Below are 16476 nucleotides of genomic sequence, written 5' to 3' on the forward strand. Positions count from 1 at the left end.
CAGTTTGGTCAAACTCATGTTTGTAGCTTCGAGAACACTGTCCAACCATCTCGTCCTCTGCCGTCCCCTTCTCCTTGTGCCCCCCATCTTTCCCAACATCAGGGTCTTTTCCAGGAAGTCTTCTCTTCTCATGAGGTGGCCAAAGTATTGGAGCCTCAGCTTCACGATCTGTCCTTCCAGTGCATAGCTTGGAGCTGTCCGTGGTCCTGCTTTCGTGCCTAAGCTGTAGGCAGGTGCAGGAATTCAGACCCAAGACTCCAAACTGGCTTGGTTTGAGTCACGTGCACAGCCTGTGCATCGGCAGGTTTGTTCAAGGGGCAAGAGTCCAAGATAAGCCAACAAGCAGCTGGCTTCTTATTTGGATTCAGAAGGCAGATGGGAAGGTCCAGAGACTCCCGGAGGGTATGTGGAGCCAGGAGGCAGGTGTGGGGCTGGAGCCCTGCCACAATGCAAGGAACCACGTGAGTGTACGCTGTGAGCCATGTGGCAGGGCCATGGCAAGGACCTGCAGAATCCACAGCAGTGATGTGGGGTGGAGAGCTTGCTTTGCGGGGGCCAGGACTATAATGCCCCAGTTCCACCCCACCCTGCGCCAGGACAGCTCTGGGAATAGGCTGCATTGGTCCTCTTCCTTGGTTTTCGTTGTCTGCAGCCACTGCAACTCTCTTTGCTCCTGATCCTTGCGAGTTAGTTCTGACTGCTGCAGGCCGAGGGAAGGAAGAGCTGTGCAAGGAATTAGCACGCAAAAGGAAACGGTGTGATTTAAGGCAGAAGGCAGCTGCTCGCCGCACGCAGAACGTTTGTTTCTATTACCATCGATTTGTTGTTCCCTCCTTTGCACTAAAAATCAATTTTTAAGAAGAGAAAAATTCATAGTGGCAAGTCGCATCTTGCCTTTCAGAGGAGATGGATCCTTTTTCCGTTCTAAGCCCCTCGCAGCTGCTGCAGAGAGGCTTAAGAGAGAAGAGAAATTTGGTGCTGGCGATAACAGCGTTAAGCTTTGCACAGGTAGCTGAGAGGATCAAGCTCATTTGAAGTGGCTGAACACGTCGCTCCTAAACCTATTTGCTCATACAGGGCCTCTGAGACTCAGGTGCAGAATTTGCTGCCTTGCAAAGAACGGGTGGGGAAATTGTGGCCCTCCTGATGTCGTTGGACTCCAACTCCCATCAGCCCCAGCCAGCATAGCCAATGGTCAGGAATGATGGGAGTTGGGTCCCTGATCGCTGTTGCATAGGATATAGCACTGTTGCATAGGATATAGCACTGTGTGTGTTACCTCTCTTACGAACAGCTAAGATTATGCTAAACAAATATTTAAAAAGAATATTAAACCACCACAATATTAAAAGGAGTAATTCATAAAACAATCAGTGGAATTGAAACAAGAATGAAGCAGCATAAAAGCGAAGTAGGGGAGACTTTCAAAGCCCAAGAAATTAAAAAGCTCTTTAGTAAAGGTAAAGGGACCCCTGACCATTAGGTCCAGTCGTGGCCGACTCTGGGGTTGCAGCGCTCATCTCGCTTTACTGTCCAAGGGAGCCGGCGTACAGCTTCTGGGTCATGTGGCCAGCATGACTAAACTGCTTCTCGTGAACCAGAGCAGTGCACGGAAACGCCGTTTACCTTCCCGCTGGAGCAGTACCTATTTATCTACTTGCACTTTGACGGCTTTCGAACTGCTAGGTTGGCAGGAGCAGGGACCGAGCAACGGGAGCTCACCCCGTCGCAGGGATTCGAACCGCCGACCTTCTGATCGGCAAGTCCTAGGCTCTGTGGTTTAACCCACAGCACCACCCGCGTCCCTTAAAAAGCTCTTTACTTGGTACCAAAGCAACATAAAGGCAAGTCTCCCTAGGGAGACACTACAAGAACATTTTTTCCCTGGACCAAACCATCAGTTGATGGGGACGCCTAAAGAAGACCCCCTAGTTAAAAGATCTTGGAACAAACTTCACCAACCTGAACCCCTTCAGACAGTTTGTGGTTTTGCCCCAGTGTGGCAAAGCGTGGTTGGTCCTCAAACCAGCAAGCCTCAACCACAGTTTAATACTGCCTTGAAGCAATAAACAACTATTTTACTTTTAAAAGTCATCTGAAGGCAGCCCTCTTTAGGGAAGTTTTTAATGTTTGATGCTGTACTGTTTTTAATATTCAGTTGGAAGCCGCCCAGAGTGGCTGGGGAAACCCAGCCAGATGGGCGGGGTATAAATAATAAATTATTATTATTATTATTATTATTATAAACAATGGTTTGTACAAACCATAGTTTGTCACGTTTTGATGAAATGGCCAATTATAGTTTGCCACAGACCAGAAGCAGAAGCTCCTCACCACCACTTCCCCTCTCACTCAAGGGAAGGGGAGGAAGAAACATGAGAGTTTGAGGTTCATCACAGATTTGTTCTCGTAACAGGTCACTATGGTTTGTCATCACACCTGCACAAAGTCCACGGTTTTGCGCATGCTTTCTGACCCACAGTCACACACAACTGACCAACCCACAGTCACACACAACTGACCAACCTTTCTTGGAACTGCTTTGAGGGGATCAGCCCTGCCCGGAGATTCGTGTCGCCCACACGTTTGGCCTGCCACCACGTCGGGTCGTCCTGGCTCACCACCTCCAAGATGTGCCTTTTCTGAAATGGCAGCCCGGCCTCCTGGCATGGGATTGCTTTATCCTCTTTTGGGTTGTAGGAGAAGAGGGCTCTCATGAATACCTGGGAAGGAAGGAAGGAACATCACATCCAGTGCTACATGAGAAAAGCTGCAAATTTTTGTATTGTCCAAAGGATTTAGCACTCTCCAATTATTAGCAAACAAAATGAAATAAACATCATTGATTCTCAAAATGGCTGGCAACACAGGGAGAACATATATTAGCTGCCCCCCCCCCCAAAAAAAAAAATTCACAACAGCCATTCACAACATGTGAATTTGTGGGGCCATTTCAGTTATTAAAAATATTTTACATGAATAATGTTGCCTTTGGGGTGGGCCTAAAGCAGTTAAAGTGGTTTTAGACAAGAGGAAACACTTACCACGGGGGAGGGATGGTGACTTCTATTATAATAATCATCATTATCATTATCATTATCATTATCATTATCATTTATTTCTACCCTGCCCATCTGGCTGGGCCTCCCCAGCCACTCTGGGCGGCTCCCAACAAAATATTAAAAACATGATAAAACATCAAACATTAAAAACTTCCCTAAACAGAGCTGCCTTCAGATGACTCCTAAAAGTCAGATAGTTGTTTATTTCCTTGACATCTGATGGGAGGGTGTTCCACAGGGCGGGCGCCACTACCGAGAAGGCCCTCTGCCTGGTTCCCTGTAACCTCACTTCTCACAGTGAGGGAACCACCAGAAGGCACCTCAGTGTCCGGGCTGAACGATGGGGGTGGAGACGCTCCTTCACTTTCATTCCCTACCTCTCTTCCCCATCAAGAATGGTAGGTGTATAGGCCTCACCATGCTGAACTACAATTCCCAGCATCCCCTGACCTTTGGCCATGCTGGCTGGGGGCTGATGGGACCTGGAGTCCACCAACACCAGGAAGGCTCCACATTCCTGTGTGACTTTTTTAAAGGAAAAAATGTGTTTGTTATGGTGGCGGCAGGTTTTCTTACATTGTTTCCCCCCCCCAAAAAACCCACACCTTACAATCTAGAAAAACTAGACAATTTAATGCTAGTGGCGTTCTAGGAATATTCTGGGGGTGGACATTGGGTGGACAGGGAGCTGTTAAGAAGTTGAAGCAATATTTTTAAAACAGTTCAAGGGGGGAAAGGAATCTGCTACTGCTAGGGGGCAGGCTCACACAAGCCACAGGAACACCGTTGTCCCCCAACACCTATGTTCAGAAGAATGTCTGAACAGGCCCAGAGTGTCCTCGTATGTTGGCAAACTCCCTCACCTTGCTTTCTTTCAGGCGATCTTCTTCTTTGACAGCCGGGATTATTTTCAGCGTTATCGACCCCTGGGACTGCGCCTAAAAGAAAATAAGTCTGCGTTGTCATTTCTGTGGAAAATTAGACGACGTCTGCAAACACTGCTTGGGTCACTTTGACGCTCGATACTCAGGGACATCGAAAATTGGCATACGCAGAGGCGGGCTGTTGGCCCACCTTGTAAAGTCTTATCGACACGGACCAGTATCGTCTCTCAACGGTTTCAGCCACAAACCATTCCCAATTCTTCCCGGAGACATCAGTGGCTGAACCTGAGACCTTCAACCTGCAAAATGTGCGTTCTGCTGTTGCATGACAGCCTTTCCCTGAAAGCAACGCATTCCTGCGTTTCTAGATCTCGGTAGATGAGTCAGGGGCATATATGACTCATCAGCAAAAGGAAAAAGATTTGTGCAAGAGCTGAATGCTGAGGTGTCAAAGTATAGTTTTGTCCCAAGTGCGGATCCTATTCAGAGAAGACCTACTGCAGTTAGTGGATCCAAGTCACCCACGGCAATTTACTGCATTGGGTCTACTCTGAGTAAGTCGACCACTGGATGCAACCCACGGCCATCATTTTTAACGGAGGGAGAAAGAGGGAAATTAGAAATCAGTGTGGCATACTGGGTAAGGTGGTGAACTGTATCAGGGAGTCTTGGGTTCGAATTCCCTACTTTGCCAGGATGTTTTCTCTGGAAGCCTTGGGCTAGTGACTCTTAACCCAGCTAGCCTACCTCTCAGGGGTTGGAGAACAAAATGTGATGACATCCTGGAGGAAAAGTAATGTGATAGACAGGTTAGGTGGCATTTTCCCTATCATTTCACAGCTTGGAGTGACGATACTTTGGATTAAAAGCCACGCCAGCAAGTCTTTGACCACTCTCCGATTTTATTTCAATGGATTCTCTGCCTGGCCTGCTTTCAAAGCAGATCTCCACATTTGTTAATATGGTGTTTATGATTACATTTGGTTGGGGCTGCTTTGGCTGTCGTCAGCCTACTGTGAGACTCAAATGCTGACCTGTGTGTAACCTGCAATTTGGTTCTGTGATTTGCATCCTATCTTTTTTTCCTTTGGGGGGAAAAGGCTGCAGCTAATGATTGATTGATTGCTACATACCCTGCCCATCTGGCTGGATTTCCCCAGCCACTTTTGGTGGCTCCCAACAGAATATTAAAAACACGATAAAACATCAAACATTAAAAACTTCCCTAAACAGGGCTGCCTTCAGATGTCTTCTAAAAGTCAGATAGATGTTTATTTCCTTGACATCTGATGGGAGGGGGTTCCACAGGGTGGGCGCCACTACCGAGAAGGCCCTCTGCCTGGTTCCCTGTAACCTCACTTCTTGCAGGGAGGGAACCACCAGAAGGCCCTCAGAGCTGGACCTCAGTGTCTGGGCTGAACGATGGGGGTGGAGACACCTCTTCAGGTATACTGGGCACAGGATATGCTTTTGCTTGCAAAAAGTTCCATGGTTCAGTCCTCAACATCTCTAGGTAAGGCTAGAAAAAACTCCCACCTGAAACCTTGGAAGAGGTACAGTGGTACCTCGGGTTAAGAACTTAATTCATTCTGGAGGTCTGTTCTTAACCTGAAACTGCTCTTAACCTGAGGTACCACATTAGCTAATGGGGCCTCCCGCTGCCGCCGAAGCACAATTTCTGTTCTCATCCTGAAGTAAAGTTCTTAACCCAAGGTACTATTTCTGGGTTAGCGGAGTCTGTAACCTGAAGCGTTTGTAACCCGAGGTACCACTGTACTGCCAGTTAAGTGGGAACAGTACTGAGCTAGATAGACCGATGATATTAACAGCTTCTTAATTCTGCACAAGCTCAGAATTTAGTACCAGCTGCAGGAAACAGCACCTTGACAATCTCAATTCTTTCTTTCTTTCTTTCTTTCTTTCTTTCTTTCTTTCTTTCTTTCTTTCTTTCTTTCTGGTTTTTGTTTGGCACTTCAAGCTATTTTCAAGAAGCCTAAATTGCAATGAAGACCGAGAAGAGGAGGACAGAGACCAGACGAATTTTTTTGTATGATCGTGGTCAGCTCACTATGGAGGATAGAGCTATCAGTGGCTACTACCAGAGTCGGACCAAGACGTTTAGGAACCTGAAGCAGACCTCAAAATGGTGCCCGTCTCTCTGCCAGGGAAAATCTACATCAGGAACAAGAAATAAAGACACTGGGATTTGCTGCCCCTGTTGATCCTGCCACCTGAGGCAATCGCCTCAACTTGCCTAACAGGTGGACCGGCCCCATCTACTACCCACAATAACAATGTTCTCCTTCCACCGTCAGAGGCATATGGTCAGTTGCCAGGAATCACAAGAGGGGACTCTGCATGGGGCTTTGGCTTGTTCCAGAAGGGGCTTTTCTTATGTACTTATGACCCTTCGCAACTAGCAAACGCAGCGGGGGAAACCAATGCACTGAACAATCCAATGTATGTTCAATTGCACCATTTCCACAGGTTACAAAAACCAGCTCACCTCGACAGAGAACGTGGCGTTTTTAGAACAGATATCACATCCCCTTGTCAAACAGTGTTGGGAGTTTTCAGGTTCTGCTGTAACATTCTGAACGGCAACAGGTATTTTTCCTGGGTTCTTTTTGTCCCGGGGTTGGGGTGGAGGAGACGGACAGGTTTTTTTTGTTTTTACGTGTGGGGTTTTGGTATTAAAATCGCATCTTGCATGCACCATATTCCCAGAGCCTGCTAAAAGCAGACAACTGCCGCGAGGCCTTGAAAAGAGAGAAAGCCGCAGGAAGGCCTCTTTGTAACCTGAAGCTCTTCAGCAGAGCTTAAACGATTCTTAAGTGCTTGAATGAGGTTCCTGAAAGTTACAGGTTCCCTTTGTTGCGGAACCTAGGGAAGGGAAAGAAAAAGGCACTTTCCCCTCTTGGACTGAAAGAGAGTTCTGAACAGTTTGGCTCCCTTTCCTCGCAAGACTCTGAGAACATTAATTGACCCATTCAAAGGTATCATTCCACTTTGCTGTCTTGTTTCCATGCTAGGTGGTAAAAGATGAAAGGATGTTCCGCTTCCCGTTGTGGCACTTAGCTCATTTCCCAGCTCCTTCAAGTAGCAAGTGTTCAGACAACCTCTTTATGTCACACTGCAAAGCATCGCCTAGATTATTAACAGCACACATTTTTAGGCCATGCCACATCGCAGAATGTGAGGTGGGGAACTAACCGCATCATTGTCAATGCAGAAGTAAATTCTATTGAGCATAGAATTGCAGCTTTGATGGGCCATCAATCGCTTAGACTAATCAATTTTGGGGGGCAGGGAGAAATCAACTGAATGATTAAAGTTAACAAATTGAAATTAATTTGGCAGCATAGTTTTCTTTAAAAACAATGATACAGTCATACCTCATGTTACATTTGCTTCATGTTACGTTCTTTCAGGTTACGTCCTGGGGTGACCAGGAAGTACCGGAAAGGGTTACTTCCAGGTTTCGCCGCTCGTGCATGCGCAGAAGTGCAAAATGACGTCATGCGCATGCACAGAAGCGCCAAATTGAAACCCGCACGTGTGCAGATGCGCCACTGCAGATTGCGCTCCTTTCATGTTGCGATCAGGCCTCCAGAACGGATCTCGTTCGCAACCAGAGGTACCAATGTAATTATAATACAGCGGTACCTCGATTGTCAAACAATCTGTTCCGGAAGACTGTTCGACTTCCGAAACATTCGACAACCGAGGCGCAATGAATGGTTGGCAAATTCATTTGAGGAAATTGACCATTGAGCCTCGGAAGCCGTCCAACTTCTGAGGCACGTTCAAAAACAGAAGCTTTTACTTCTGGGATTTCAGCGTTTGAAAACCGAAATGTTCAACCAAGGTACCACTGTATTTTTACAAAACCCTGGAGATGGCAAGCCTTCTTCGGGGGAAGAAAGGCTTTTTCTGCTCTACCTGCTGTGATTTCACCACTGCCGATTGACTTAAAATATATCTTGCTTGCTGATTGTTCTACAATATCACAGAATTGTAGAATGGCAGAGTTGGAAGGGACCCCGAGGGTCATCTAGTCCAACTCCCTGCCATGCAGGGATCTCAGTTAAAGCATCCATGACAGATGGCTGCCCAACCTCTGCTTCAAGGAAGGAGAGTTCACAACCTCCCGAGGGAGACCGTTCCACTGTCAAACAGCTCTTACTGCCAGAAAGTTTTTTCCTGATGTTCTCATAATCTACTGGATAGTTTTGTTGTTTTAATACGCTTTTCAACACTGGGGTGGCATCTCTGAGCCAAGAAGAGGTAGATAAATAGATTGTGATAAAAGGAGAGGTAGAACATGATTTTTACATGCACCATAGCAAATGGTTTAGGTCCTTTGCTCCCATCAGAAAGTGATGTTAGGAACAGGTTGTACATCAAAACCCTTCTAACCCCTGTATCCAGCAAGCATTACAATACAGTAGTACTTCAGGTTACAGACACTTCAGGTTAAAGACGCTTCAGGTTACAAACTCCACTAACCCAGAAGTAGTACCTCAGGTTAAGAACTTTACCTCAGGATGAGAACAGAAATCATGCAGTGGCGGCGTGGTGACAGCGGGAGGCCCCATTAGCTAAAGTGGTGCTTCAGGTTAAGAACAGTTTCAGGTTAAGAACGGACCTCCAGAACGAATTAAGTTCTTAACCTGAGTTACCACTGTATAAGCCAGGCTAAGTTCCTGGTGAGGTGATCGCCTGGGTGAAGGAACGATTAAGAGGAACGAAGGACAGTGGCTCTGTGTGATACAGCGAATGGGTGGGGCTGGGTGGGGCCCCTCCTTAAACTCACAGGGAGCCTCTCATTCCAAACTACAGATGGGCAATCCCCCCCCCCCCCCCATCTACCTCAAGTTGATCTAGAAATGAATCAAAGAATTCCTGGAGGAGCAGGGAGGGATGCGTAAAGAATTCTGTTTATTTTCCAAGCCTGTCTGAGACAGAAAAAATTCTAAACTGAGGTGGAGAAGAATTTATTGGGTGGCTCTAAAACAGGCATGAGGGACGCGGTGGTGCTGTGGTCTAAACCACAGAGCCTAGGACTTGCCGATCAGAAGGTCGGCGGTTCGAATCCCCAGGACGGGGTGAGCTCCCGTTGCTCGGTCCCTGCTCTTGCCAACCTAGCAGTTCGAAAGCATGTCAAAGTGCAAGTAGATAAATAGGTACCGCTCCGGCGGGAAGGTAAACAGCATTTCCATGCGCTGCTCTGGTTTCGCCAGAAGCGGCTTAGTCATGCTGGCCACATGACCCGGAAGCCAGTAAAGCGAGATGAGCGCCGCAACCCTAGAGTCGTCTGCGACTGGACCTAATGGTCAGGGGTACCTTTATCTTTAAAACAGGCATAGGCAAACTCGGCCCTCCAGAGGTTTTTGGGACTACAATTTCCATCATCCCTGACCACTGGTCCTGTTAGCTAGGGATGATGGGAGTTGTAGTCCCAAAACATCTGGAGGGCCGAGTTTGCCTATGCCTGCTATAAAAGCTTTGATGTGGGCTTTTCCAAGCCTGTCGTGGAATAACTTTGATCGCATCCTGGATAGTTCAGCTGGTTAGAATGTGGCACTGATAATACCAAGGCTGCAGGTTCATTCCCTGTATCTGTCAGGTGTGTATTCCTGCATTGTGGGGGGGGGGGGGGGGCTGGACTAGATGATACTCAGGGTCCCTTTCCAACTCTACAGTGCTACAGTGCTGACATGGGGGGATCCCAAGGTTTCTCTTCCCTGGTCTGCTCTGAATAGAAGCAGAAGATCTCTCGCACATAGCACTCCTTTCCAGCCCTGTTATGGGAGGTTTCAAGTCATCATAGCCAGAGATGCTGAACCTCAAACACTTCTGCCTGCAAATCGTGACCCATCTGAATGTCCTCCCTTATTTTTCACAAATTGCACAATACTTCCCTGGCCCCAATTTGAAGGGAGCGGACGACTTGCAGAAGAAATCAAACACCCTTACGATGTTCTCCAGATATCTCACTTTTCCTCCCCTTTGCAAAGAGTACTTCCTGCTCCCCCCCCCTAGTTCTCTTATTTAAAGAAGAGGGAGAAAAAGACAACAGTGATGATTCAGGTGTCCTTGGCTACTCCACCATCTCCCAAGGCCAACTTTTGTAGTTCTTGCTTGGTTTCAGAAAGAGGCATTTGTGATTTCGGTGGTAATTACAGCAGAAGCATCAAGGATTACATTCGGGTTGCTTTTTCGGTTCCCCTCCGTAGGAGTCGCCGGGAACGTCATCTCCTCCTTGGCACAGAAGAAGCGTGCCTTGTGACGGCATAATTAATGCTGTGCCAACGCTGGCAAATTAAGTGGCTCTGTGCACCGCCAGAATGACAGGAGAGTCACGTTCCCGATTAACACACTCCTCTTCTGGAGAGGAGAGTGGAGTGTGCCGAGCTCAAGCGAATGAAACACTGGGAGCCCTCTTTAAGTTTGCCATCGCCACTTTGAAGCTGTGCCTGCCCAACACCTGATGCCATGTACAATGTCAGATGCAGGTCAAGGGGGTGTGGCTTTCCCCAAAAAGTCTTGAAAGCCATTTGGCCCAGAGGTTCCCCACCCCTGTCTATGAGAGAGAGATGGCAGGGGGAGAAAAAAACTCTTTTAATATGGGTCTTGCCCCTTGCAGTTTTAACAAGTTCTTGCATTGCTAATAATTAGATGATCAAGTATTCTTAATAATTAAATCATAATTGATTCATCATGTAAATATATATATATATATATATATATATATACACACATACATATACATATACATATGTACATATATGCATATACATATCTACATCTATATATATATGCATAAGATTGAGCTGTAAACACTGGAACCCTGATAAAATAGAAAATAAAGCACGGAAAACAAACCAAAATCTGACTAATTTCTTCCGGTCGTTTGTGAAGCACAGCAACCCCGTTGACTTCCCGCAGCTCGTCTCCAACATGAACAAGACCTAAAAGGCAGAGGAGGAGAAATATTAAAAAGAGCTTCCTTTCCAGGATAGAAAAAAATCCCATTCATTCCTTGCAATAATATCCAACAGCTCACACAGAGGACAAAGCTTGCTTATTTCCAAAGCCTGTGCACAGAATGAGCAGAACAGAAAAACAAAACAAAACCTTCCGTGTTCCATTAAATTCAATTAAAAGCACAACTTTATGTGTTTCCTGCTCAGCTATGAAACTCAATCGGTGACTTCAGCCCAAACCCTAGACCAGATTGGACAATAAACCATGGTTTATGAAGCCAGGAATGAGCAGTGGGGCAGAGTACTCCTCTCTGCCTTGCCCCATCTCCTGGCTTTTTTTTCTGCTTTGTTAACCTTGCCCAGCTCAGACGTAATGGAGAACCTCTGATTTAATACCTGCCAGGCCCTTCAGGTTGTGACGCGATGTTGGGCTTCAGCCTCCATCACTCCCATTGGCCACGCTGGCTGGGGCTGATGGGAGATGGAGTCCAACAAGCTTTCAAAGGCGCTACAAATCTGGAGGGCTTGCTGTATAGGGTTGATACAGTCTTCCAGCCCAGATGATTGCAGGGAGGGAAATGTAAATAAACCACTGTCCCAATGAAACGAAGCAAAAAAGCCTCCTCAAATGCAGATGTTAGCATTATGGCATCATATCGTGACCTTTCAGAACAAATATGCAAGCCAACAATTTCCACCAGGCAAGGAGAAGACTGTGCAAAGCAATGGGGCTGCCCTTTGGAGAATAACATCTCCCATAATCCACTGCAACCCATCACACCGTTAGCCAGAAGTGCAGATGACAGCAAAGGTTGCAAGGTTTTTAGCTGGGGCAATCAGAATAAGGTCCATTCTTTGACTGCTGATTCAGGACCCTAAACTGTGTTTTATATAATCGGCTTTTTATTTTGTTCTGTGTATATCACAATGTTCTTTTGTTGCTATCGCCGATGGCTGCCGCAAATAAAGTTTCATTCAAATTCAATTCACACCGTTAGCAAGCTCCAGTGAAGAGCATATTTGGGGGCTGTGGGGGGAGAGGGTAACTTTCCAAGCTTGCTTTTTCTTAACCTTGGGTCTCTAGATACTGTTGGACTACAACTCTCATCAATCCTAGCCAGAATGGCCAGTGGTGAGGGATGATGGGAGTTGTAGTTCAAGAACATCTGGTGCCCCAAGGTTGAGAAAGGCTGTTCGAAGCTTCCAGATTGGCTGAATGGGTGTGGGTGGGGTGGAACCCTGAGCCAATCAGAGCACAGTTTGCACTCTCTAATTTCAACACAGGGAAACGGAAATCTAGCTGCTGAAGAGACCTACCGCTACGATCAGCAGCCCCTCCCCTCATGATCCGCGCCACGATCACAGCTCCGGTGTGCTCATCCCGCCTGATCGTCGCACCCTAGAATGCAAAGAGACAGACTAATAAGATCACAGAATTAGCAGAACTGGAAGAGACCACAGGGTCATCTAGCCCAACCCCCGCAATGCAGGAATATTTTGCCCGATGTGGGGCTCGAACCCACAACCTTGAGATTCAGAGTCTCATGCTCGACCATCTGAGCTATCTCAGTTGTCAACCATTGACACACAGCTCTTGGCTGGCCCACGAGAGCAGCACTGCTGGATACTCTCAGTGTTCCTTAATGCTTGGCTTTGAAGGATATAGTGGCAAAAAAAGCTCCCTATTTTATGCTGGTTAGATGGTTCTAAGATGCTGGACGCAGGCGGTCCTGCAGAGACTGTAGAGACCCTGCTGCAAAAATCAGAACGGGCCTTTGACTGTGGACCACTACACCACTGGCCTCTGAAATTTCCATTTACCTGTCCTTTTTTAAAAAAAATATACTTTTCAAATATATACATTTCACTGATTTTACAATCATTTTGACATGTTAAAACTTGACTTCCTTCCCCTCTTTCTGCGGCTCCTTACATTTATTTTTAATATCTTCTGCATATCCAAATTAAATTAACTTATTTATTTATCTTCTTTAAACATATACTCTTACGTAGCTGCAGGTTATTACAATAATCCTGCCAGTGTTTTTATCTGTTTACAAGTTATCTGAAAAAATTCAACAAACCATTTCCATTCTTTTATAAAAAGTTTATCTTGATTTCTCATTCTTCCAATAAGTTTTGCCATTTCTGCATATTCCATAAGTTTTTGTATCCATTCTTTCTTTGCTGGGACTTCTGCTTCTATCCATTTTTGGGCAAGTAACATTCTTGCTGCTCTAGTTGCATACATGAATAAATTTCTATACAGTCATACCTTGGTTTTTGAACAGCTTACCGTAGTTCTCAAACGTTTTGGCTCCCAAACACCGCAAACCTGGAAGTGACTGTTCTGCTTTGCGAACTATTTTTGGAAGCTGAACGTCCGACGGGGCTTCCGATTGGCTGCAGGAGCTTCCTGCAGCCAATCAGAAGCAGCGCTTTGGTTTCCGGAGGTTTTGGAAGTCAAACAGACTTCCGGAACGGATTCCGTTCGACTTCCAAGGTACGACTGTACAATTTAGGTAGCTCTATCCCTATAGCTCCCAAGAGAATTATAAGGATTTTCCTGTCCTAGCTAAATGCACTCAATATGGCAATGCCAGCCAATTGCAAAGGCTTTAAAATGAGATTGTGCAGAGGCTCAACTCATCTTAGAGTGAAATGGAACCTCGCTCTCCAGAAGCAATATCCATGCCCCCATACCCTGCTAGTGAGGCTTCCTGAAAACATCTGATTGGCCACTGTGGGAAGCTAGATTTAATTCAGCAAGCTTTTTCTCCTGTTCTTGCAAGCCCTTTCGCTGCCTGGGGCACAGGCCGTGATAATACATACGCACCAAAGGCTCTTTATTCTTCACCAGGCGAACTATTTTCACAGACTCCTCGTCGAAATCTTCATCAATGTTGTCCGGCAAAGGAGGGAGGACAGGGTCAAAATTCTTCTGGGCAACTGTGTCGTGGACAGCAAGCATGGCCTTGGGGTTGCAAGGGAATGGGAAGAGAGAGGAAAGAGGCAGCAGGGCGTAAGGAGACAGGAAGGGATTCTTGCAGATTTCCAAGCAGGGCACGTCAATCAACTAAGGCAGGTATCAGGGAACTGCCGTCGGCTCGGGGCGAGAGGGGAAAAGCCGGATGGATTACACAGAGCCCCCAAAAGATCGTGGGAAGCAGCACCTCCGCAGCGGAGGAGAGTAACCACGCCTCCAGTGGAGAGGAGCGAGGCGGTGCCAGGACACTTTGCCTGGGCAAAGCGGGGAGGAGAGAGGTCCTCCGTTATCCACACCCTCCCTGCTCAATAGGCTTCCGCGCTGAGAGGGGAGGCGCAGATTGGGAGTCAAGAAACTACTCCGCTGGGGAAGGTTTAAGGACCACCCACTCACAGATTCTGCCAGTGAATGAGCCAGCCATGGGAGAGTGGTGCTCTGCACAGAGAAAGTTTAGTTTGGCATCAAAAGCACGGCTTCACAGCTGAGCAGGGAGGCATCTGCCTACTTGCTCTCGAGCAACCCCTTGGTACCCTAAAAGCAGGCATAGGCAAACTCTGCCCTCCAGATGTTTTGGGACTACAACTCCCATCATCCTTAGCTAACAGGACCAGTGACACAATTTAGAACAGGCCAGCCACATCACTCAGCCACAAAAATACCAGCAGCACATTCCCAAACTATCTCAAGCACCCAAGCAGCAACACCAAAGTCAAAACAATTCAAAGGAGCTTGTCAGCCAATCATCCCAGCCTGGATTCCTTTTTAATCTTCTTTATTTGTGAAGCCTAAAAGATAAATCGTTTCTATGCAAGAAAGAAAAAAAAGAGAGCAATCTTTAAAAGACATTGGGGGGGGGGGAGAGAATACATGAGGTCGGGCCTTATTGTGTAACTTATCATTACAGAAAGGGAGTCCAATTTTTGACAAACTGTCATTTAAAAATCTTCAGAAGTTTAAAACTAATTGGAAATTGGAGCTACAGAAGATAACCTCCAAAATGCAGCAGCGGAACATTTTTTTTCTGCTGTAAGGATATTAACAATTAGTTCTAAGCAAACTGTTTCAATACATTCATTCAAGGAGTGTAACAGTGACCGCAAATGAAGTCCTACTCAGAGTAGACCCACTGAAATCAATAGACATTTTACTTAACTCCATTGATTTTAATGCATCTACTATGGAGTATGACTAACACTGTCCATCACCCGTTTTCAATTCTGTTTTCGCACATTTAAGTTCAAGGTGTTAGTCTAATACCTTTATTTTACTGTTCACGTTCAGAATACATGTCAACAAACAGCTTTTACAGCAGATCATCTTCTGCAAACATCAATCTTTTTGTAACAGATACAAAAATACCTATGTGGAATTCGATACCATTAGTACATGACTTTGAAAAAGCTCCCTCGCAGGTCAGATATAATCAAAGGGAAACAAATATTGTTGCCAGCTTTCTAATAACTATGAGCAAGAGCGCCGCCCTAGTGGGCCATCCTCAGTAGTGTAGGTCATAGAGGGGGAGCCACAACTGGAAAGTCCCTGTTCCTTGTTCTCACCAGCCTTTGAAGTCTGGGATACCTGAGCTAATAAGGAGAATCTGCACCCTGGGGTATCCTGCTATACACTGCTGGGCTCTGAAGTTTAATATTAGCACTTTGAACTGGGCCCAGACATCAAATGCAGCCAGTATCAGCTTCCCAATGAGCAAACCTGCAAGATATCCACAGGTTGTATTGTTGGGTATGCACACCTAAGAAATGTAACGTTTGAAGAGCAAGCCACTCTCAATCCTGAGCCCTGATCAAGAACAGCATTTGAGTTGCAGAAAGCTACCCACAGACCCAGTTCAGACATAATGCAAAACCATAGATTGTGCTTTAAAAAAAAAAGAGCTAAGAATCCACACCAAGCCATAGTTCAGAGATAGGAGTCTGTTTTCCTCCCCTCCCCCATCCATTCAGCATTCAGTTTGCAAGTTCATCAGTTCGTGCCTGTTTTCAGTGCTTTTTTTTTCTTTAAAAAATGTTTTGGGTTACTCTCATTTTTACTCAAGAAAATCACCATTTAATCGTTCAAATCGGGGGAAATAAATACAGTAAATTAGGCATAGGCAAACTCGGCCCTCCAGATGTTTTGGGACTACAACTCCCATCATCCCTAGCTAACAGGACCAGTGGTCAGGGATGATGGGACCACTGGTCTGTAACCTGAAGCATCTGTAACCGGAGGTACCACTGTAATTTTATTATGTGTACCCTGTCCATCAGACTCGGTTGCCCCAGCCACTGTGGGTGGCTTCCAACATATATAAAAACATAATAAAACTCGAAACATTTAAAACTTCCCTATACAGGGCTGCCTTCAGATGTCTTCTAAAGGCTGTACAGTCGTACCTTGGTTGACAAACGCTTTAGCAGTTGAACGTTTTGGCTCCTGAACGCCGGAAACCCACAAGTGAGTGTTTCGGTTTGCAAACGTTCTTTTGAAGCCGAATGTCCAGCAGGGCTTCCGATAGGCTGCAGGAAGCTCCTGCAGCCAATCGGAAGCCACGCCTC

At 46.3% G+C, this 16476-nt stretch overlaps 1 protein-coding gene across 6 annotated transcripts in view; it reads right to left on the minus strand.

The window, feature by feature from the left end:
• The window catches only part of MPP3 (MAGUK p55 scaffold protein 3), a 79576-nt gene that overhangs the window by 38780 nt on the left and 24320 nt on the right, over positions 1-16476 (minus strand). For all 6 annotated transcript variants that reach the window (XR_013390441.1, XR_013390440.1, XM_077917384.1 and 3 more), the window contains exons 6-10: positions 13772-13909; positions 12253-12334; positions 10835-10920; positions 3926-4000; positions 2527-2723 (exon numbers count right to left, since the gene is read on the minus strand). Coding sequence is in view for 4 of the 6 variants with exons in the window: in XM_077917384.1 (XP_077773510.1) it covers positions 2527-2723; positions 3926-4000; positions 10835-10920; positions 12253-12334; positions 13772-13909 (578 nt within the window). In the remaining 2 variants the exon portion in view is untranslated. The remainder of the gene's footprint in view (positions 1-2526; positions 2724-3925; positions 4001-10834; positions 10921-12252; positions 12335-13771; positions 13910-16476) is intronic.

Source organism: Podarcis muralis, chromosome 13, assembly GCF_964188315.1.
Source record: "Podarcis muralis chromosome 13, rPodMur119.hap1.1, whole genome shotgun sequence".
Taxonomy (NCBI): Eukaryota; Metazoa; Chordata; class Lepidosauria; order Squamata; family Lacertidae; genus Podarcis; species Podarcis muralis.